At 48.1% G+C, this 23,401-nt stretch overlaps 1 protein-coding gene across 1 annotated transcript in view; it reads left to right on the forward strand.

The window, feature by feature from the left end:
- Positions 1-374: 374 nt before the first annotated feature.
- Positions 375-23,401, forward strand: part of LOC144480309 (microsomal triglyceride transfer protein large subunit-like) — an 82,713-nt gene continuing 59,686 nt past the window's right edge. The window contains exons 1-5 of the mRNA XM_078199663.1: positions 375-504; positions 8,140-8,330; positions 12,390-12,524; positions 13,905-14,012; positions 18,969-19,085. Of these exons, the coding sequence (XP_078055789.1) occupies positions 432-504; positions 8,140-8,330; positions 12,390-12,524; positions 13,905-14,012; positions 18,969-19,085 (624 nt within the window). The 5' untranslated portion in view covers positions 375-431. The remainder of the gene's footprint in view (positions 505-8,139; positions 8,331-12,389; positions 12,525-13,904; positions 14,013-18,968; positions 19,086-23,401) is intronic.

Here is a 23,401-nt window from a genome sequence, read left to right on the forward strand (position 1 = left end):
AGACAAAGATAATCATTAGACCTGGACAATTACATAGACTCACAGATAACACCATCCCAGACACCCACCAGACCCACACATACATACAGTCACTGGCATATCATCACACAACAGGACACAAACGTTCACAGTATCTCTCACACACACTGACACAGCAACACACAGTCACAGGCTGTTCAGAGTCAGTGACCTCTCCCGGCCGCCTCTCGTTCAATTACAAAACTTCAGCAAGTTTTACAAGTTCCGGCAAAGTTTCGCAAGTGTTTTTTTTAAACCCTTCCTTCTCCAGCTCCGCAGACTCGGCACTCTGTGCTGCCCCAGCCAGGCTGTGTGTGCTTTCCTGGCAGGGTAGAGCTGCCTCTGTGAGCTCTCTCTTCCTGATCGGAGCCGCTTCTCTGAAACTGACCAGCGGGGAATGTGTGCAATTTCCTATGCGGAAGATGGGGATTCCGGAAGTCTGGGGGATCTGGAAGCTAGTGATCCTCACGCTGCTTTGTGCTGAAGGTGAGAGGGGTTTAGACTGAGGGCACACACAATGCCAGCCAGGCTTTATCCAGGATTCTGAACTTGCTCATGATCCCCTGAGTGTGAACTCAATGAGGGTGCCAGCTCTTGTGGGTAGCATCTGAGACAGAGGTCCCTGGTTTGAGTTCCATCCCAGGTGGCTACCACGCTGAACATAAACCTGCAAAAGCCACCCAACATATACAGTTGGTAAGAGCAGTGGGGAAGAGGGGAGGCCTCCTGGTCAGATGGAGTGGCCCCCTCTAGCTAAAAGTCTCTGATCACAGGCTAGCTCACAACCTTCTCTGGGCCTTCCTGACTCAAAACGCTGGCTCTACTTCCTCTCCACAGATGCTGTCAAACCTGTTGAGATTTTCCAGCATTTTCTGTTTTTTGTAGCGACCCTTCTCTTTTGTGCACTGCACAGTGATTAGCACTGCCACCTCACAGTGCCCCGGACCCGGGTTCGATTCCCGCCTTGAGTCACTGTCTGTGTGGAGTCTGCATGTTCTCCCCGTGTCTGCGTGGGTTTCCTCTGGGTGCTCCGGTTTCCTCCCACACTCCAAAGATGTGCGGGTTAGGTGGATTGGCCATGCTAAATTGCCCCTTAGTGTCCAAAGAATGTAGGTTAGGTGGATTGGCCACGCTAAATTGCCCCTTAGTGTCCAAAGAAGTGCAGGTTAGTTGGATTGGCCATGGTAAGTGTGTGGGGTTGTGGGGATAGGGCCTGGGTGGGATTTTTGGCAGTGCAGACTTGATGGGCCAAATGGCCTCCTTCTGCACATAGAGATTCTATGATTCGAAGTTATTCCCCCTTGACCTGTGATCCGTACCCAGACAAATTAAAAGGAGTGCAGAGACAGTAGGGTTGTCTCCAGTTGCTGACTAACCCAATTTCCCAGTATGGCATTAATAATTTAGAAATAGATGGGGAAATATCATTTTCTGACTGGTCGCATTTATTCTGTATAATGCACAAGTAAATTAAATATGTGAAATATTTGTGTGTGTGCGTATATAGAATCATAGAATCCCAACAGTGCAGAAGGAGGCCATTCAGCCCATTGAGCCTGCACTGACAACAATCCCACCCAGACTCTACCCCCTTAACCCCACCTATTTATCCTGTTAATTCCCCTGACAGTAAGGGCGGGATTTTCCCCCTCACTCGCACCAAAACCCCACCCGAGGTCAACAGATCTCTTCATGGTCCGCCCCTCGTCCGCTCCGATTCCCATGGTGGGCAGAATGGTAAATATTGCCCCTTAACGTCCATATAGATGTTAGGTTAGAGGGATTAGCCGTGGTGAATGTACGGGATTGCGGGGTTTTGGGCCTGCGTAAGATGCTCTGTCAGAGAGTCAGTGCAGACCCGATGGGCTGAATGGCCTCCTCCTGCACTGTGGGGATTCTATCCTATGACAGTGGGTTTTTTAATAAAATCACAGAATGATTACAGTGCATTAGGAGGCCATTTGGCCCATCGTGTCTGCAGTGGCTCTCCGAAAGAGCTTTACGACTTAGTGTTATATTCTCTTGCCTTTTCCCCCTGTACCTCTGCATGTTGTTTCTATTCAAATATTCACCTCATGTCATAGAATCATCATAGAAACCATAGAAACCCTACAGTGCAGAAGGAGGCCATTCGGCCCATCGAGTCTGCACCAACCACAATCCCACCCAGGCCCTACCCCCACATATTTTACCCGCTAATCCCTCTAACCTACATATCCCAGGACCCGAAGGGGCAATTTTTAACCTGGCCAATCAACCTAACCCGCACATCTTTGGACTGTGGGAGGAAACCGGAGCACCCGGAGGAAACCCACGCAGACACGAGGAGAATGTGCAAACTCCACACAGACAGTGACCCAAGCCGGGAATCGAACCCAGGACCCTGGAGCTGTGAAGCAGCAGTGCTAACCACTGTGCTACTGTGCCGCCCCTCTTGAATGCCTCGATTGAATCTGCCTCCACCACACTTCCCGGCAGTGCATTCCTGAATCAGACCACTCACTGTCATGCCTTAACCTCTCCCTTCTTATGAACACCATATCGCCAGCCTTCAACTCCTTCTGTTCTCATGGCCTCTCAACTCCTGTGACCTCGATCAATGATGATTCTATCTCTGAAGATATCCTTCACCATCAACCTCACCTATTCACTCTGCATTCACCCCTGAGTCATTTATAACTACATATCCAAATGGACAACTGGCTAAAGTCCTTCCATTCACCGTAATACGCCTGCTGAAAAACTTGTCCAAAGGCTCCCTCACAACCATCTTTGCCCTCATAGAATCCCGACAGTGTAGTAGGAGGCTGTTCAGCCCATCGAGTCTGCACCGACCACAGTCCCACCCAGGCCCTAACCCCATAGTCATGGGCTAGTCATGGCACGAATCAATTCCAGCCTCCCAGATTGCCTGGATCCACGACAGTTCACCTACTGCTGCAACAGGTCCACAGCAGACACCACGTCCCTGCCCCTGCACTCAACCCTGGAACACCTAGATAACAAAGACACCTATGTCAGACTCCTATTTATTGACTACAGCTCAGCCTTCAACACCAGTATTCCTACAACACTCGTCTCCAAACTCCGTGGCCTGGGGCTTGGCTCCTCCCTCTGCGACTGGATCCTGAACTTCCTAACCCACAGACCACAATCAGTAAGGATAGGCAACAACACCTCCTCCACGATCATCTCAACACCGGTGCCCCACAAGGCTGTGTTCTCAGCCCCCTACCATACACCTTATACACCTATGACTGTGTGGCCAAATTCGCCTCCAACTCGATTTTTAAGTTTGCTGATGACACCACCGTATTAGGTCGGATCTCAAACAATGACGAGACAGAGTACAGGAATGAGATAGAGAATCTGGTGAACTGGTGCGGCAACAATAACCTCTCCTTCAATGTCAACGAAACAAAGGAGATTGTCATCGACTTCAGGAAGCGTAAAGGAGAACATGCCCCTGTCTACATCATTGGGGACAAAGTAGAAAGGGTCGAGAGCTTCAAGTGTTTAGGTGTCTCGTTCACCAACAACCTGTCCTGGTCCCCCCCTTGCCGACACTATAGTTAAGAAAGCCCATTAACACCTCTACTTTCTCAGAAGTCTAAGAAAATTTGGCATGTCAGCTATGACTCTCACCAACTTTTACAGATGCACCATAGAAAGCATTCTTTCTGGTTGTATCACAGCTTGATATGGGCTCCTGCTCTGCCCAAGACTGCAAGAAACTACAAAAGGTTGTGAATGTAGCTCAGTCCATCACGCAAACCAGCCTCCCATCCATTGACTCCATCTACACTTCCCGCTGCCTCGGAGAAGCAGCCAGGACCCCATGCATCCCGGACATTCTCTCGTCCACTTTCTTCCATCGGGAAAAAGATACAAAAGTCTAAGGTCACGTCCCAACCAACTCAAGAACAACTTCTTCCCTGCTGCTATCAGACTTTTGAATGGACCTACCTGATATTAAGTTGATCTTTCCCTGCACCTTAGCTATGACTGTAACACTACATTCTGCACTCTCTCGTTTCCTTCTCTATGAACGGTATGCTTTGTCTGTATAGCGTGCAAGAAACAATACTTTTCACTGTGTACTAATACATGTGACAATAATAAATCAAATCAAATCAAAATCATAACCCCATGCATTTACCCTAGCTAGTCCCCCTGACACTAAGGGAGAATTTAGCATGACCAATCCAACTAACCCGCACAAGTTTGGGCTGTGGGAGGAAACCGGAGCAACCGGGGGAAACCCACCCAGACATGGGGAGAACGTGCAAACTCCACATAGACAGTGACCCAAGCCAGGAATCGAACCCGGGTCCCTGATGCTGTGAGGCAGCAGTGCTAACCACTGTGCCACCGTAACGCCCCTCGTCCCCAGAAAACTCTTGCTGCCCCTCTCGATCTGGTTATTCCTCTGGAATGCTTTTCCTAACTCCCTCTCTGCCGGGCAGGTCCTTGAGCGTAACTGGTGTACAGTTGGCCTATCTGTCCGTTAGTGGTCCTGCCCAGACTGGGCTGAGTCAGTGGGCCTCGCTGTCCTTTTCCAAAGCCATCGCTACATCCAAATCACCCAAGAGAGCAAATATTCTGCCTCAACCTCTTTTCCACACTGCCAAGCCACTCATTAACCTCACCCTTGCCCCCCATGGAAATTGTGCCTCCAATAAGAAGACGTTTCCTTTCTAAACAGTTGTTATCACCTTCTGTCATGCGAACTATCACCCCCATCTCCAACCTCTCTTTCCTCTTCAACGTCCTCGACCAATGTTGTCTCCCGCAGTGAACTGTTGGAGACTCTTCAGTTAGGATTCCACCCCTACCACCAGAATAAAGTGGGCCTCACCAGGCCGAGGAAGGAGATTCTTGAGGCTGTAATGTTGCCATTCCACTCTTCATTCTTCCTTTCCAGTTTGTAACTTCTGACACCGCCTTCTTCTAGTGCCATCCACCATTGGTCAATGTGCCCTGATTGGGTTCCACTCTGCCCTATCTAATCATAGCCAGGACATTTTCAAAGATGTGTGGGTTAGGTGGATTGGCCAGACTCAATTTCCCTTCAGAGTCAGGGGATTAGCAGGGTTAATACGTGGGGTTATGGGGATAGGGCCTGGGTGGGATTGTGGTCAGTGCAGGCTCAATGGTCTGAATGGCCTCCTTTGGAACTGTAGGGTTTCTATGATTTCTAGCAACGCCACTCAGAGTCATAGAGGTTTACAGCATGGAAACAGACCCTTCGGCCCAACTTGTCCATGCCGCCCTTTTTTAAATTAAACTAGTCCCAATTGCCCGCATTTGGCCCATATCCCTCTATACCCATCTTACCCATGTAAGTGTCTAAATGCTTTTTAAAAGACAAAATTGTACCCGCCTCTACTACTACCTCTGGCAGCTTGTTCCAGACACTCACCACCCTCTGTGTGAAAGATATGCCCCTCTGGAGCCTTTTGTATCTCTCCCCTCTCACCTTAAACCTATGCCGTCTAGTTTTAGACTCCCCTACCTTTGGGAAAGGATATTGACTATCTAGCTGATCTATGCCCCTCATTATTTTATAGACCTCTGTAAGATCACCCCTCAGCCTCCTACACGCCAAGGAAAAAAGTCCCAGTCTATCCAGCCTCTCCTTATAACTCAAACCATCAAGTCCCGGTAGCATCCTAGTAAATTCTTTCTGTACTCTCTCTACTTTAATAATATTCTTTCTATAATAGGGTGACCAGAACTCCCACACTCTTATCTCTCAAATCTCTCAGGAATCTAATCTTCCCTCTTTCTCATCTGTAAGGCTTCCACTTGCTGGTGACAGGTGGTTGTGTGATCAGTAGACTTGTAACCCAGAGACCCAGGGTAATGCTCTGGGGACCCGGGTTCGAATCCCATCATAGCAGATGGTGAAATTTGAATGAGGTGGATTAGCCATGGTAAATGCGTGGGGTTACGGGGATAGGCAAAGGAGAGGGCTTGAGTGGGATGCTCTTTTGGAGAGGCAGTGCAGACTCGATGGGCCGGATGGCCTTTTTCTGCACTGTAGGGATTCTATGGTTATAAAATTCGATGACTCCCCATCAAAATGCTCCAGTGATGTTGGAGAATGACTGAAGACTTGTATTGCCACTCAGCAGAGTGCAGCTCAGAACCATCCCTCACCCATTGGACATAGAAACATAGAAGATGGGAGTGGGAGGAGGCCATTTGGCCCTTCGAGCCTGCTCTGCCATTCATCACGATCATGGCTGATCATCCAACTCAATAGCCTAATCCTGCTTTCTCCCCATAACCTTCGATCCCATTCGCCCCAAGTGCTATATCCAGCCGCCTCTTGAATACATTCTATATATTCAATGTTTGACATTCATGGCTTCAATTGCAAAATTGATGGTTTTTAGCCCTATAAATCTCATGTTAAAAGTGTGTACACTCTTTATTCCATGAATACAAGATTTCCTTCATGAAAGGAGATTCTAAGCTTCCCATTTCTGAGACTTCCCATGATCGAATGGTTAAAACTTTGAATTGTTGCACAAAAGTTGTTCCTGCCTCGTGCAGTCTAAAGTCCAAACTTGATACCCAAGGTCCCCAACTCCTTCCATTGGTTCATGCACCATGTTAAAGCTCAACTCCCATTGGATAGCGGAGCCTCTCAGACCAATATTCGAGACTATTCCAGGATCACATTAAAAACTCAGCCCAAGATTAAAATGCGGCCTAACTGCGGCTAAACCCTGACATTCTGTCTCTTTCATTCATCCCTCTTGTCTTTATCTCATCTCATAATTCCGTCTCGCCCCTGAAGTAGTTTCGTCGGAATTAAAATAATGTAAAGTTTATTTATTAGTCACAATTAGGCTTACATTAACACTGCAATGAAGTTACTGTGAAAATCCCCTAGTCGCCACACTCCGGTGCCTGTTCGAGTTACACTGAGGGAGAATTTAGCAGGGCCAATGCACCCTAACCAGCACGTCTTTTGGACTGTGGGAGGAAATCGGAGCACCCGGAGGCAACCCACGCAGACACGGGGAGAAGGTGCAGACTTCACACAGACAGTGACCCAAGCCGGGAATTGAACCCTGGTCCCTGGTGCTGTGAGACAGCAGTGCCAACCACTGTGCTACCATGTTGGATCTATTTCTGGGTTCGATTAAGGAAATATTCTTGCTGAAGTCTGGCAAATAATTTGGATGCCCTTCGGGGCTATGAAGAGAAACCTGGGGGCACTTCCCACTGAGAAATCTTGGAGCCTTTCAGTGAGGCTGCAAGGGTAGTTTGAAACATTAGAGTTGAAGGAATTTAACAGGGGACTTTAGGCCAGAGAACAGGTTCAAATCCTGAACAAGTGTGAAAAGAGAGTGACCTCAATGCAGACTTCAAACAGATAACACACTTTGTTGAAGAACAGATACCGAAAAATCATCTAAATAAGTAATTATTGCAACAGATACTTAGACAGTGATTAGCACTGTCGCCTCACAGCGGCAGGGACCCGGGTTCAATTCTGGGGTCAGGTCTCTTTCTGTGTGGAGTTTGCACGTTCTCCCCGTGTCTGCGTGGGTTTCCTCCCACAGTCCAAAGTTGTGCAGGTTAGGTGGATTGGCCATGCTAAATTGCCCCTTAGTGGTCAAAGATGTTCAGGTTCTGTGGAACTCTTTGCCGCAGAAGGCTGTGGAGGATAGGTCATCGAGTGTCTTTGAGACAGAGATCGATAGATTCTTGATTAATAAGGGGCTCAGGGGTTATGTGGAAAAGGCAGGAGAATGGGGATGAGAAAAAAAATCAGCCATGATTGAATGGCAGAGCAGACTCGATGGGCCGAGTGGTCTAATTCTGCTCCTATGTCTTATGGTCTTAGGTTAGGTGGATTAGCCATGCTAAATTGCCCCTTAGTATCCAAAGATGTGTAGATTAGATGGAGTGGCCATGTTAAATTGAACCTAGGTGTCCCAAGATATGTGGGTTAGGGGGATTAGCAGGGTAAATGTGTGGGGTTATGGGGATAGGGTCTGGGTGGGATGCTCTATTACTGACTCGATGGGCCAAATGGCCTCCTTCTGTACTGTAAGTAATCTATGATTCTGAAATGTAATGGTGGTCCTCTTTGTGCCTCAGGACAGGCCATAGGCCTTGCATACCGACCCAGTGCGTTGTTTAAATATCAGTACAATGTGGATTTGTTATTGGAGAGCTTGTCCAGCCCAGCAACATTGCCCGGAGCAGGATTCCGGATCGAAGCTGTCATTCAGCTCCGCGTGGTTTGGGAAAATAGCAGCAACCAGCACGAACAGCTTATTCATTTGCAGGTAAGTGCGTTACTTTTTAGTTCTATTTTAACTCCTGCGGGTTGGGATCTGGGTGATGGCAGATTGGGACGCTGGAGTCTTTAAACCAGTTCGCTGGTCCACTCCAGATTTCCATTTCTTCGACATTGGCAGCCATGCCTTCAGCTGCCCAGGCCCTAAATCCTGGAATTTTCTCCCTCAGTCTCCCCGCCTCACTCTTTTAATCCATCCCTCAAAACCCACCATTCCAACTTAGCTTGTGGTCACCTGTCCCGATATCGCTGCGTGTGGATTAATGCCAAACTTTTTTTGATTTTCATAGATTCACAGAATCCCAACAGTGCAGAAGGAGGCCATTCGGCCCATTGCGTCTGCACGTACTCTCTGACAGAATATCTTAACTAGACCCTCTCCCACACCCTATCCGCATAACCTCACAAATTTACCATGGCCAACCCACCTAACATACACATCCCTAACATGAAGGGGCAATTTAGCATGGCCGATCCATCTAACCTACCCATCTTTAGACCTTAAGGGGCAATTTAGCACGGCCAATCCACCTAACCTACACATCTTTGGAGTGTGGGAGGAAACCGGAGGAAACCCACGCAGACACAGGGACGTGCAAACTCCAAGCAGACAGTCATCCGAGGCGGGAATCGAACCGGGTCCCTGGTGCTGTGAGGCAGCAGTGCTAACCACTGTGCCAGCCCATACACTCCATAAGGCCAAACGATATTGGAGCAGAATTAGGCCATTCGCCCCAGCGACTCTGCTCCGCCATTCAATCATGGCTGATATGATTCTCATTCCCATTCTCCTGCCTTCTCTCCATAACCCCTGGTCCCTCACTCTTTCATAGACATTTAATAGCCTGATCATGATTTTAGTTACACCTCCTGACTTGGAAAAGTATGTTTCTAGGAAGTCCAAATGCCGGCTGAATTATTCCTTGGGCGGTGTATTCCTCCTGTCCGGGGTGTGGTGGAGGCGGGAAGTAGCACGCGGCTCACTCACCGTGGGACTTTTTGGTTCCACGATTATCAACAGGGCTTTCTGTTGAGCGCAACCCTCACCGCTGGGAAACCCACGGCAGGAGTGTGCCATTGGCGGGACCATAAGACCCCCCGGCCTAAACAGCAACAGGATTGGGCCGCTTGCATTTATATTCTTCTTTAGAATTTCCAACATCATAAACAGCACAAACACAAGCAATCAAAGGCGGTATTTTCTAACTCATTTGTTGAGTGGGATAGCGCCAAGGCCAGCATTTATTGCCCATCTCTAATTGCCCTCATGTAGGTGGTGGTGAGCCACTTTCTGGAAGGCCATGTGATGTGGGTAAACTGTGCCAAGTTAGGGAGGGAATTGGCCTAATTCTGCTCCTTTATCTTATGGCTTTATGGAGTGTGTGGACTGGCACAGTGGCACAGTGGTTAGCACTGCTGCCTCACAGCGCCAGGGACCCGGGTTCGATTCGCTGTCGAATCGGGTCACTGTCTGTGCGGAGTTTGCACATTCTCACCGTGTCTGCGTGGGATTCCTCCGGGTGCTCCGGTTTCCTCCCACAGTCCAAAGATGTTACCTGGAGTGGCCGTGCTAAATTGCCCCTTGAAGTCTAAAGATACTGTGCTCAGTTCTGGTCGCCTCATTACAGGAAGGATGTGGAAAAGATTGAAAGGGTGCAGAGGAGATTTACAAGGATGTTGCCTGGATTGAATGGCATGCCTTATGAGGATAGGCTGAGGGAGCTCAGTCTTTTCTCCTTGGAGAGACGTAGGATGAGAGGAGACCTAATAGAGGTGTATAAGATGTTGAGAGGCATAGATTGGGTGGACTCTCAGAGGCTTTTTCCCAGGGTGGAAATGGCTGCTACGAGAGGACACAGGTTTAAGGTGCTGGGGGTTAGGTACAGGGGAAATGTTAGGGGGAAGTTTTTCACACAGAAGGTGGTGGGTGAGTGGAATCGGCTGCCGTCAGTGGTGGTGGAGGCAAACTCAATAGGGTCTTTTAAGAGACTCCTGGATGAGTACATGGGACGTAATAGGATGGAGAGTTATAGGTAGGCCTAAAAGGTAGGGATATGTTCGGCACAACTTGTAGGGCTGAAGGGCCTGTTTTGTGCTGTAGTTTTCTATGTTTCTATATATAGCTTAGGTGGATTGGCTATACTAAATTTTGACCCAGGGACAGTGAAGGAACAGCCGATATATTTCCAAGCCATAGATAGAATCACAGAATCCCTACAACGCAGAAGGAGGCCATTCAGCCCATCGAACCTGCACTGACAACAATCCCACCCAGCCCCTATCCCTATAACCCCATGTATTTACCCTAGCTAGTCCCCCTGACACTATGGGGCAATTTAGGCAATGGCCAATCCAACTAACCCTATCTTTGGAGTGTGGGAGGAAACCAGAGCACCCGGAGGAAACCCACGCAGACACGGGGAGAAGGTGCAAACTCCACACAGGCAGTGACCCGAGGGCGGAACTGAACTCGGGTCCCTGAGGCAGCAGTGCTAACCACTGTGCCGTCCATATGGATTTTTCCAACAATCAACAATGGTTTCACGGTCATCAGTAGATTCTTAATCCCAGATATTTTTTATTGAATTCAAATTCCGCCATCTGCCGTGACGGGATTCGAACCCGGGTCCCCAGAACATTAGCTGAGTTTCTGGGTTAGTAGTCTAGCGATAATACCACTCGGCCATTGCCTCCCTGACAAGTCAGGAAGGTGTGTGGCTTGAGGAGGAATTTACAGACTGCAAGGAAAATGGGACAATGGTTTTAGTTCCCTCCAGTCCCTGTGCATAACAATACTAATGTTACTCAACAATTCAGAAACATGAGTAAGTTTCAGATTTGATTTGAGTTTGAAATGCTTTAAGATGGCTGCTGGACACTTTAGTAGGCTTCCCTGCTAACTGCAAACCTTAATTTATGCGGAAGACTAGGGAAACTGGCGTTTTCCACCTTCGAGCAGAGAAGGTTAAGGAGAGATTTATGCGAAATGTTCAGGCTGGTGATACTTTTTGAGCAAGTAAATAAAAAGAAACTGTTTCCAGCGGAATAAGGGTCAGTAAACAGAGCACACTTCCTTAAGGCAACTGGCAGAAGAGTGACATGAGGGGAAAGAAAATATGCAGCGAATTACAGGGTGACAGAATGGGTTAGCACTGCTACCTCACAGGGATTCGATTCCGGCCTCGGGTCACTGTCTGTGTGGAGTCTGCACGTTCTCCCCGTGTCCGCGTGGATTTCCTCCGGGTGCTCTGGTTTTCTCCCACAGTCCAAAGATGTGCAGGTTAGGTGGATTGGCCATGCTAAATTGCCCCTTAGTGTCCAAAGGTGTGCAGGTTAGGTGGATTGGCCATGCTAAATTGCCCCTTAGTGTCCAAAGGTGTGCAGGTTAGGTGGATTGGCCATGCTAAATTGCCCCTTAGTGTCCAAAGATGTGCAGGTTAGGTGGATTGGCCATGCAAAATTGCCCCTTAGTGTCCAAAGATGTGCAGGTTAGGTGGATTGGCCATGCTAAATTGCCCCTTAGTGTCCAAAGATGTGCAGGTTAGGTGGGTTGGCCATGCTAAATTGCCCCTTAGTGTGCAAAGATGTGTAGGTTAGATGGATTGACCATGGGAAATGTGTGGGGTTACAGGGATGAGGGGAGCCTGGGCAAGATGCTCTGTTGGAGAGTCAGTGCAGACTTGATAGGCTGAATGGCCTCCTTCTGCATTGTAGGGATTCAATGGTTCTATGGAGTTCTGATAATTTGGAATGAAAGGGTGTTAGAAACAGATTCAATAATAATTTTCAGAAAGGAAAGAGTGGGAAATGGAACGAGTTGACGTTACAAAGAGGCAGCAGGTACAAGTGGCCTTATAGGCTGTATAATTCTATGATCCATACCCATTCAGACTCTTTCAGAAGTAATTTGCTCTGTAATTTGGGACAAGACTGAGAAGTACCTCTGGGTCTCTGGACAATTTAGCGAATTCGAGAAAGAACTGCGCACTCTACCCTTGGATAAATTATTAAAATGATAACCTTACACTGTGCTTGCCTTGGTCAACAGATACAAGAAGTCAAACTGTTGAATGTGTCAGAACGAACAGAGAGCCAAAACATCTTCAAGAACATTTACATTGAGGCTTTGTTGGGGCCTTCAACATTGAAAAAGCCTGTGATATTTCACTGGAATTCTGGAAAGGTAATTTCTTTCTCCTCTTTAGTTTGGAACAAACCACTTAACAAGTGTCAGCCTGAGGCAGCGCTCAAACCTCCAGAGGTTGTCGAGTGAAGGCCCACTCCAGTACGTGAGCCTCCAATGTAGGCCGACATATCAGCGCAGCACTGGTGGGGCATGGCGTACTATCTGAGGTACCATCTTCCAGCTAAGGCCTTAGGCCAAGGCCTGGCCTGCCGGTTACAGTGGATGTTAAACATTCTCCTGTACTTTCTGAAGTAGGGTTAGGCATTTCTCCTGGTGCTTTGGCCATTGTTGTTTCCTAAGCCAACGCCATCATAGAAAGATCAACTTAACATCAAGTAGGTCCATTCAAAGGTCTGATGGCAGCAGGGAAGAAGCTGTTCTTGAGTGGGTTGTTACGTGACCTCAGACTTTTGTATCTTTTTCCTGACAGAAGAAAGTGGAAGAGAGAATGTCCGGGGTGCGTGGGGTCCTTGATTATGCTGTCTGCTTTTCCGAGGCAGCGGGAAGTGTAGACAGAGTCAATGGATGGGAGGCTGGTTTGCGTGATGGATTGGGCTACATTCACGACTGTGAGCGGCACGGTAGCACAGTGGACGGCACGGTAGCACAGTGGTTAGCACTGCTGCTTCACAGCTCCAGGGACCTGGGTTCGATTCCTACCCGAGGTCAACGGATCACGATTCCCGTGGCGGGCGGGACAGGAAAATTCTCCCCACAGTATCCGAATAAGGTTGGCTGAGAGGAGAAGAAATTTCTTCACTCAAAGGTCGGGGTTTTCCAGTCCTGTTGAAAATCAGTGGACCTTTGGCTGGGCTGCTGCAGATGCCCCCCACCCTCTCCCCCGTCCCGCAGTGGGTTCCGCCCTGGCGTGGCTGGAAAATCCTAGCCAAAGGGTTGCAAATCTTTGGAATTCTCTAACCCAGGGAGCTAGGGACAGTCGGCTGCTGTGTATACTCTCGGCTATGGTGGATGGAGTTTTGGATATTAAGGGGTTTGGGATAGTTTGGGGAGGTGGAGTTGAGGTAAAAGATGATCTTATTGAATAGGGGAGTGGGTTCAAAGGGCCAAATGATCTATTCCCGCTCCTACTTTGTGTTTATAAAACCTAAACTGACTTAAATTGAGATAAATTTTATATTTGAGCATCTCCCAATTGTTTGGAAGTTGTGGCAGTATCGTGTTTAAATTTAAACTGTAATATTCTTGACAGTTCTTTCCCAATTTCTCTTGTAGACCTATGATTGTTGATTATTAATGGTGAAAGAGCAACTTCCAGACTTTTCCATTGCCCTTGTCTGTTTGTAGCGATACTGGGCAAAAGCTAGCGCTTCTGAAATTCAGGGCCTTTCAGGCCTAACTTATTTAATTCTCTTTCAGATAGAGGCTCTGTACGGCCCCACTGAAGAAACGGGGTTAATTCTAAACCTAAAACGGGGTCTGGTCAGTCTTTTCCAGCTGCAGATGGGTTCGGGGACCGTCGCTGAGGTAAGCCCTTCCTTTCACTTGAACAGGTTTTGGTCTCCTTCCCCATTCTCTCTTCCGATGCCCTCTCCTTGTGAGACCTGGTGGTGCACAAAATGGCCGCTGCAGTCGCCGACATGGCAACGGTGATCGTGCTTTGATGGCTATTCATTGTATGTGAAGCATTTTGAGGAAATCCGAGGGAAGGGACTAAAGTCACGATGTAAACGCGATTCGCACTTCCATTTTTCTTCGTTTCTGTCTGTGCTTTATGTTGACAAAAGGAGGATAATTTGAACCATAAACAGGCCTTCCTGATCTGGCCGGGAGGGGGGTGGGGGGAGAGGGAGGGGGGGACGTGGTGGGGCAGGCTGATCTTGCCAGTTTTCTTTTTACTCTTTTTCCACTCCACCCATCAGGATGAGGCACTACGTGTAACAGGCAAGGCCCAAAAACTGATCGACCTCGGTGGCCATGGCAACTGGCCTCAGTATCCGACAAGCCTGGACTTCAGCTGTTTCATTTAGAATGTGCTAGAACAGTTGGACTGCATTTATATTAACTGAACCCCAGCCGGTTAGCACTGCTGCCTCACAGCGCCAGGGACCCGGGTTAGATTCCGGCCTTGCGTGACTGCCTATGTGGAGTTTGCAGTAAAGTCTATGACTCTATGTACATTTCTCCCCGTGTCTGTGTGTCTTTTTATTTATTTATGGGATGTGGGTGCGCTGGCTAGGCCAGTATTTCTTGCCCATCCCTAACTGCCCTCCATTTCAGAGGGCATTTGAGAGTCAACCACATTGCTGTGGCTCTGGAGTCATATGTAGGCCAGACCAGGTAAGGACGGCAGCTTTCTTTCCCTAAAGGACTTTGGTGAACCAGATGGGTTTTCCCGATAATTGACAATCGTTTCATGGTCATCAGTAGATTCCTAATTCCAAATTTCGTCATCTGACATGGCGGGATTCGAACCCGGGTCCCCAGAGCGTTACCATGGGTCTCTGGATTACTAATACCACTACACCACTCCCCTAGGATGAACAGCCTATGACCCTCACACTCACTGGGTCTGTACTCAGGTGTTCACTGTACCCGCAGACCCCTGAATTCTCCGCATACAAGCTGCAAAAATGTTTGCCAGACCACAGTTTCCCTCGAGCTCTTTTGGTATTTACTCTTCCCATGTGGCCGATTTTGGAGGTGGTTTAACAGGGCTCATACGCACACTGGCTGAATGAGAGAGTGTTGTTCCAGCCTGCAGACAGCAGGTCTCAGTGACAAGTGAGCAACTAGTGCACCAATCTCTGGATTCGCACGGTTCACCCAGTATTCAGGAGGCTGAAAGCCCCTCGGCAACTTTGGAAATGTACTTTGATGATGGATGACATTTGTCCAGAATGTTGCTCCTGTTGTCATAGGAATGCCGAATCCTCTGTTGTAGACATCTCACAAGGCCCCCCAGCCGAGGGGGAAGCATCCTTCCTGCGTCTACTCTGTTGAGTCCGGTGAGAATTTTGTACAATTGAGTGAGATCGCCATTCATTCTTTGAATCTCCCGAGAATAAAGGCCCAGTCTATTGAATCTTTGGTACAATCCCTCTGAACTGAAATCCTTCAATCCGGTTTGATTTGATTTATTATTGTCACATGTATTAGTATACAGTGAAAAGCATTGTTTTTGTGTGCTATACAGACAGAGCATACCATTCATAGAGAAAGAAAGGAGAGAGTGCAGAATGTAGTGTTACAGTCATAGCTAGGGTGCAGAGAAGATCAACTTAATGCGAGGTAGGTCCATTCAAAAGTCTGACAGCAGCAGGGAAGAAGCTGTTCTTGAGTCGGTCGGTACGTGACCTCAGACTTTTGTATCTTTTTCCCAAAGGAAGAAGAGAGAATGTCCGGGGTGTGTGAGGTCCTTAATTATGCCGGCTGCTTTGCCGAGGCAGCAGGAAGTGTAGATAGAGTGAATGGATGGGAGGCTGGTTTGCGTGATGGATTGGGCTACATTCACGACCTTTTGTAGTTTCTTGCGGTCTTGGGCAGAGCAGGAGCCATCTGTATACTAATTCACTGTATACTAATACATGTTACAATAATAGATCAAATCAAAATTTGAATTCAATAACAATCTGGAATTAAGAATCTACTGATGACCATGAAAGCATTGTCGATTGTCGGAAAAACCCATCTGACTCACTAATGTCCTTTAGAGAGGGAAATCTGCCATCCTTACCTGGTCTGGCCTACAGAGCAGCACAGTGGTTAGCACTGCTGCCTCTCAGCGCCAGGGACCCGTGTCAATTCCGGCCTTGGGTGACTGTGAGGAGTTTGCACGTTCTTTGGTCCACCAAGTCGACACGAGCCTCCTCCCACACCTCTACACCTAACCCCATCAACATATCCCTCTGTGTTTTTCTCTCTCATCTCACCCCCATAACCGTACCTATGCCATTCACCTCAGATGCTCCCCTGTAGTAAAAACTTCCACATTCTCAACACTGAATAAAGAAGTTCCTCTGTAATTCCTTAGTGGATTGATTCGTGACTATCTCATCCTTATGGCCTCCGATGTTGGTCTTTAGGAAGGTCATCGGGGCCACGGGGAGGGTGCAGAGATTTACCGGACCGCGACTGGGAGACACCTGGAGAGACTGAGAAACTAGAGTAGGGGAGGTCGAGGAGGGGTTTGACGGAGGTGTTGGAAGGGTTTTGATGGAGTAAATAAGGAAAAACATTTGCTATGGACAGAAAGCCCAGAAGACACAGGTTGGAGGCAAAGGAAGCAGTAGCAAAATAAGGAAAAAGCATTTTTACTCAGTGAGTTGCCACGATCTGGCCTGCACTGTCTGAAAAGGCGGTGGAAGCAGATTCAATAATGAGTTTCAAAATACCATAAAGGGGAAAGATTTGCCAGTCTGTGAGGAGAGAGGTGGGAAGTGGGACTAATTCGATTTGATTTATTATTGTCACATGTATTGGGATGCAATGAAAAGCATTGTTTCTTGCGCATTATACAGACAAAGTTTAAAGGTTATTTACTACTGGCACAAGTAGGCTTACATTAACACTGCAATGAAGTGACTGTGAAAACCCCCTAGTCGCCACACTCTGTTCGGGTACACTGAGGGAGAATTTAGCACGGACAATGCACCTAACCAGCACGTCTTTGGACTGTGGGAGGAAACCGGAGCACCCAGTGGAAACCCATGCAGACATGGGAAGCCGGGAATCGAACCCGGGTCCCTGGCGCTGTGAGGTAGCAGTGCTAAACACTGTGACACCATAAGTACATAGGGGAGAAGGAAAGGAGAGGATGCAGAATATGGTGTTGCAGTTGCCGATGGGGTGTAGAGAAAGATCAGCTTAATATTTGATTTGATTTATTATTGTCACATGTATTGGGATACAGTGAAACGTACTGTTTCTTGCACACTATACAGACAAAGCATACCGTACATAGAGCACATAGGGGAAAAGGAAAGGATGCAGAATGCAGTGTTACAGTCATAGCTAGTGTGTAGAGAAAGATCAACTTAGTATGAGGTAGATCCATTCAAAAGTCTGATGGCAGCAGGGAGGAATCTGTTCTTGAGTCAGTTGGTACGTGTCCTCAGACTTTTGTATCTTTTTCTCGACGGAAGAAAGTGGAAGAGAGAATTTCCGGAGTGCGTGGGGTCCTTGATTATGCTGGCTGCTTTTCTGAGGCAACAGGAAATGTAGACAGAGTCACGGGATGGGCAGAGGCACAATGGGAATTATACCTTCAAGGGCAACTAGGGATGGGCAATAGATGCTGGCCAGCCAGCGACGCCCATGTCCCACGAACGAATAAAATAAAATTTTACGGCATCGCTCCCTGAATTTTATTTTATTCGCTTGTGGGACATGGGTATCGCTGGCTGGGCCAGCATTTATTGCCCATCCCTAGTTGCCCTTGGACGGCAGTTGAGAGTCAACCACATTGCTGTGGCTCTGGAGTCACATGTAGGCCAGACCAGGTAAGGACGGCAGATTTCCTTCCCTAAAGGACATTAATGAACCAGGTGGGTTTTCCCGACAATCGACAATGGCTTCATGGTCATCAGTAGATTCTTAATTCCAGATATTTTTTATTGAATTCAAATTCCACCTGCTGTCGTGGCGGGATTCGAACCCGGGTCCCCAGAACATTAGCTGAGTTTCTGGATTAATAGTTTAGCGATAATACCACTAGGCCATCGCCTCCCCATGAATCGTCTGATGCTTGTAATCGAACACTTCCCGGGGGGGAGACCGCAGGATTTCTGTCAGTGTTCACATGCAGAGGCCGTTCTCAAGTTGTTGGCCCTTACCCAAGTTGTGAGGTGTTTGGCAGTTTTGCCAATTATCCAGTTCAGCGTCGAGATGTCATTCTGTCGTTGTGTGATCGCAATGAGGCTTTGAGAACAGACTGCGAGCGACCTTTAAAGTTCAGGTTTTCTTTCCTGTTCAGTTATTAAAAGTGGCTCCCACTCAGAGCCGCCAGATGTTCTTCTGGGATGAGTTAGGAGTTGCATATCAAGCGGCGTGTCACAAAATTACTCCTGGGGTTGAAAATAAGAACAACGGAAAATGCTGGAAAACCGGCCAGGCAGTGTCTGCGGAGGGAGAAACCGAGTCGATGTCTCACAGGTTCAGATGAAAGGTCATCAACCTGAGGTGGTTTCCCCTTGTGGGGGGATGTCTGGAACTTGGGGACACAGTTTTAAAAATTAGGGCTCCCATTTAAAACTGAGATGGGAAGACTTTTATTTCTCTCACAAGGTCATCAGTCCATCGAATTACGGGAAAATGGGAGTTCAGGCCTGATCTTATCGATTGTCAGAGTAGGCCCAAGCCTCTTCCTGTTCCCGATTCTCGAGCTCTTGCATTAATTTTGGTTTTTTATTTCAGATTTTGGCATTTTGCTTTTGTGCCGTTAGGGACAGACCGATCGGTCATCGAATTCATCCTCTTTTTCAGGTTGACGTCTCTGGCAACTGCAGAGTCACTTACGAAACAGGCGATAACCAGGTGACCAAAATCAAGGACCTCCTCAGCTGTGAGAGACCGGATTTCGGATTTGGCCCACCCAATCAGGTATGTTCATAGTATCATAGGACAGAATCATAGAATCCCCACAGTGCAGAAGGAGGCTATTCAGCCCATCGAGCCTGCACCGACAACAATTCCACCCAGGCCCTATCCCCATAACCCCATGTATATACCCTGCTTATGCCCCTGACACTAAGGGACAATTTAGCATGGCCAATCCACCTAACCTGCATATCTTTGGACACTAAAGGGCAATTTCACAAGGCTAATCCACCTAACCTGCACATTTTTAAGTTTATTTATTAGTGTCACAAGTAGGCTCACATTAACATTGCAATGAAGTTACTGTGAAAATCCCCTAGTCGCCACACTCCGGCGCCTGTTCGGGTACAGAGAGGGAGAATTTAGCATGGCCAATGCACCTAACCAGCACGTCTTTCGGACTGTGGGAGGAAACCGGAGCCCCCGCAGGAAACCCACGCAGACACGGGGAGAACATGCAGACTCCACATAGACGGCGACCCGAGCTGGGAATCGAACCCTGGTCCCTGGCGCTGTGAGGCAGCAGTGCTAACCACTGTGCCACCGTGCTGCCCTTTCACTGATGTAACACTGGCAGCTTTCCCAGCGCCAAGTTGAGTGTCAGTTTATCCCGGTCTGTATCCCAGTTACCTGACCCACACTGGTGAAGTAGCTCAAATGAATGCTTGAAGAATTGAAGGCAGATGTTAACCTGGGTAGGTTATAGAGAGTTAGCTCAATGTCTATGTACTGGAATGGGAAGGAAATAGCTTGTGGTGTCAACCAAAGATCCACAATGAGGTATCACCATATTTATTGAAGATTAGTGGCTCCAAAACCAAAAGAGAAAATGCTGGAAAATCTCAGCAGGTCTGGCAGCATCTGTAAGGAGAGAAAAGAGCTGACCTTTCGAATCCAGATGACCCTTTGTCAAAACTAAAAGGCATAGAAAGTGAGAGATATTTATACTGCAGGGGGAGGGAATGAAAGATTAGCCTTGGCCACAAAAACAAGGGGAAAGGCTGCTAATGGCAGCCCATAGAGAGAATAGAGGGTGTGAATGGCCAAACGGCAGAGAAGCTGAAATCAGAGGGTAAACTGTGACAGCTGAAGATGTGGGGGGAATGGGATGGTGGGAGAGAGGTAAAATTGAGAAAAGGGGGGAGGAAAGGGGGAAGGAATGAAAGATGAGTTATAGCCACAAAAACAGTAGTGGTTCCAAAACCTTTTTTGACCGTGTACCCGTCTTCTGGACACAGGTGAGGTCCCAGAGGATTGGAGGATAGCCAATGTGGTCCCGTTATTTAAGAAGGGTAGGAAGGATAACCCGGGTAATTATAGGCCGGTGAGCTTGACGTCCGTGGTGGGGAAGTTGTTGGAGAAGATTCTTAGAGATAGGATGTATGCGCATTTAGAAAGGAATAAACTCATTAACGATAGTCAACATGGTTTTGTGAGAGGGAGGTCATGCCTCACTAACCTGGTGGTGTTTTTTGAAGAAGTGACCAAAATGGGTGACGAAGGAAGGGCCGTGGATGTTGTCTATATGGACTTTAGTAAAGCGTTTGACAAAGTCCCTCATGGTAGGCTAGTGAAAAAGGTTGGATCCCATGGGATAAAGGGGGAGGTGGCTAGATGGGTGGAGAACTGGCTTGGTCATAGAAGACAGAGGGTGGTAGTGGAAGGGTCTTTTTCCGGCTGGAGGCCTGTGACTAGTGGTGTACCGCAGGGCTCTGTATTGGGACCTCTGCTGTTTGTGATTTATATAAATGATCTGGAAGTAGGAGTAACTGGGGTGATCAGTAAGTTTGCGGACGACACAAAACTGGCCGGACTTGCAGATAGTGAGGAACATTGTCAGAGGCTACAGAAGGATATAGATAGGCTGGAAATTTGGGCAAGGAAATGGCAGATGGAGTTCAATCCTGATAAATGCGAAGTGATGCATTTTGGTGGGAATAATGTAGGGAGGAGCTACACGATAAATGGAAGAACCATAAAGGGTGTAGAGACGCAGAGGGACCTGGGTGTGCAAGTCCACAGATCTTTGAAGGTGACGTCACAGGTGGAGAAGGTGGTGAAGAAGGCATATGGCATGCTTGCCTTTATAGGACGGGGCATAGAGTATAAGAGTTGGGGTCTGATGTTGCAGATGTATAGAACGTTGGTTCGACCGCATTTGGAATACTGCGTCCAGTTCTGGTCGCCACACTACCAGAAGGACGTGGAGGCTTTGGAGAGAGTACAGAGGAGGTTTACCAGGATGTTGCCTGGTATGGAGGGGCTTGGTTATGAGGAGAGATTGGGGAAACTGGGGTTGTTCTCCTTGGAAAGATGGAGGATGAGGGGAGACTTAATAGAGGTGTATAAAATTATGAAAGGCATAGATAGGGTGAACGGTGGGAAGCTTTTCCCCGGGTCGGTGGTGACGTTCACGAGGGGTCATAGGTTCAAGGTGAAGGGGGGGAGGTTTAACACAGATATCAGAAGGACATATTTCACACAGAGGGTCGTGGGGGCCTGGAATGTGTTGCCGGGCAAGGTGGTGGAGGCGGACACACTGGGAACGTTTAAGACTTATCTAGACAGCTATATGAACGGAGTGGGAATGGAGGGATACAAAAGAGTGGTCTAGTTTGGACCAGGGAGTGGCGCGGGCTAATTGTTCCTTGTTTCTCGTTTCAAGGCTTCATTCTATGATCATCTTGCTGGTGCCAGTACAGAGCGAGACTGCGGATAGTTGGGAACCTGTCTCGGGGGCAGGGAATTCATATGGTGTTCGTGGAAGTGGAAATGACTAGGGTTGGGAAGCATTTTCCGATCAGGGCCATTGTGATCTCCTGGACTCGTTTCGATCGCCTCAGGGGGTCGGAGAGGAATTTCCCAGATTTTTTTTCCCCATATTGGCCCTGGGGTTTTTCACTCTGGGTTTTCGCCTCTCCCTGGAGATCACATGGTCTGGAATGGGGGGGTGGGGGTGAGTTAATAGGTTGTAATGAACAAAGCATCGTAGCTGTGAGGGACAGCACGGTGGATAGGATATTGGTATGTAGATAGGCTGGAAAATTGGGCGGGGATCCTGGATTCAGGATTCAATCCTGGACCGGGGAGCGGCGCGGGCTTGGAGGGCCGAAGGGCCTGTTCCTGTGCTGTATTGTTCTTTGTTCTTGTTCTTTGTTCTACCTTTCTGGATGGCCCTATAGCAGGTTCTTTCCTAACAAACCAGTCAGGAACAATCCAGCCGGGTGACAAAGGATATGTTTGCTTCTCCATTGCCAAATGGCAATGGGCGAGAGGGGGAGCACGGAGGTGGAGTGGCGAGGGGAGGGGACATCAGTGATAGAATCTCCGGGGAGGCATCCAACCAGAGTTGGCCACATGACATTTGTGGACTTCCTCCTCACAGAAAGGTGAGCAGGAACTCCGGCTAAACAGCAGATGGAGCAATGTGGTCCAGCAATATAACCGTGTCTGTCTCACTCTCGAACCAGCCAGTGCCACGTGTGCTTTGCCAGTTATCAGCTCTATTTACAGGTGGTCTAACCCATGGCTCTTGTGTGGTAGGAAGTTCGAATGGGAATTATTAATTGCGATCAATGCAGTGTGAGCCGCCAATGGCACTCCAATATTCCTGTTACACTCCGTAAATCATTTTCTTGTAGCTTTGAGCCTACAAAGCTGTTAGGGCAACACGGTGGTACAATGGTTAGTACTGCTGCCTCACAGTGCCAGGGACCCAGGTTCGATTCCGGCCTTGGGTGTCTGTGTGGAGTTTGCACCTTCTCTCCGTGTCTGTCTGGGTTTCCTCCAGATGCTCCGGTTTCCTCCCACACTCCAATAATGTGCAGGTTAAGTGGATTGGCCATGCTAAATTGCCCCTTAGTGTCCAAAGATGTGTAGGTTAGGTGGATTAGACATGCTAAATTGCCCCTTAGTGTCCAAAGATGTGTAGGTTAGGTGGATTGGCCATGCTAAATTGCCCCTTAGTGTCCAAAGATGTGCAGGTTAGGCGGATTGGTCATGGGAAGTATGTGTGGGGTTCTGGGATAGGGTGGGGAGAGAGGGCCTGGGGAAGATACTCTGTCAGAGAGTTGGAGCAGACTCGATGGGCCGAATGGCCTCTTCTGCACTTTTGATGTGGAGATGCCGGCGTTGGACTGGGATATCTGAGTAATTTGGTAGAATAACGGATAAAGCTGAAATGGAAACCAATTTGGCCATTGGCGCTGGATAATATTGGGCAGAGACCATAATGATCCAATGTTCACCCTTCTCGCTCTACCCCCTGAGATGAAGTTCTGATGTGTTTGACAGACCTACACCTCCTCATTTATAAACTC

Source organism: Mustelus asterias, chromosome 28 (genome assembly GCF_964213995.1).
Source record: "Mustelus asterias chromosome 28, sMusAst1.hap1.1, whole genome shotgun sequence".
In the NCBI taxonomy this organism is placed as follows: Eukaryota; Metazoa; Chordata; class Chondrichthyes; order Carcharhiniformes; family Triakidae; genus Mustelus; species Mustelus asterias.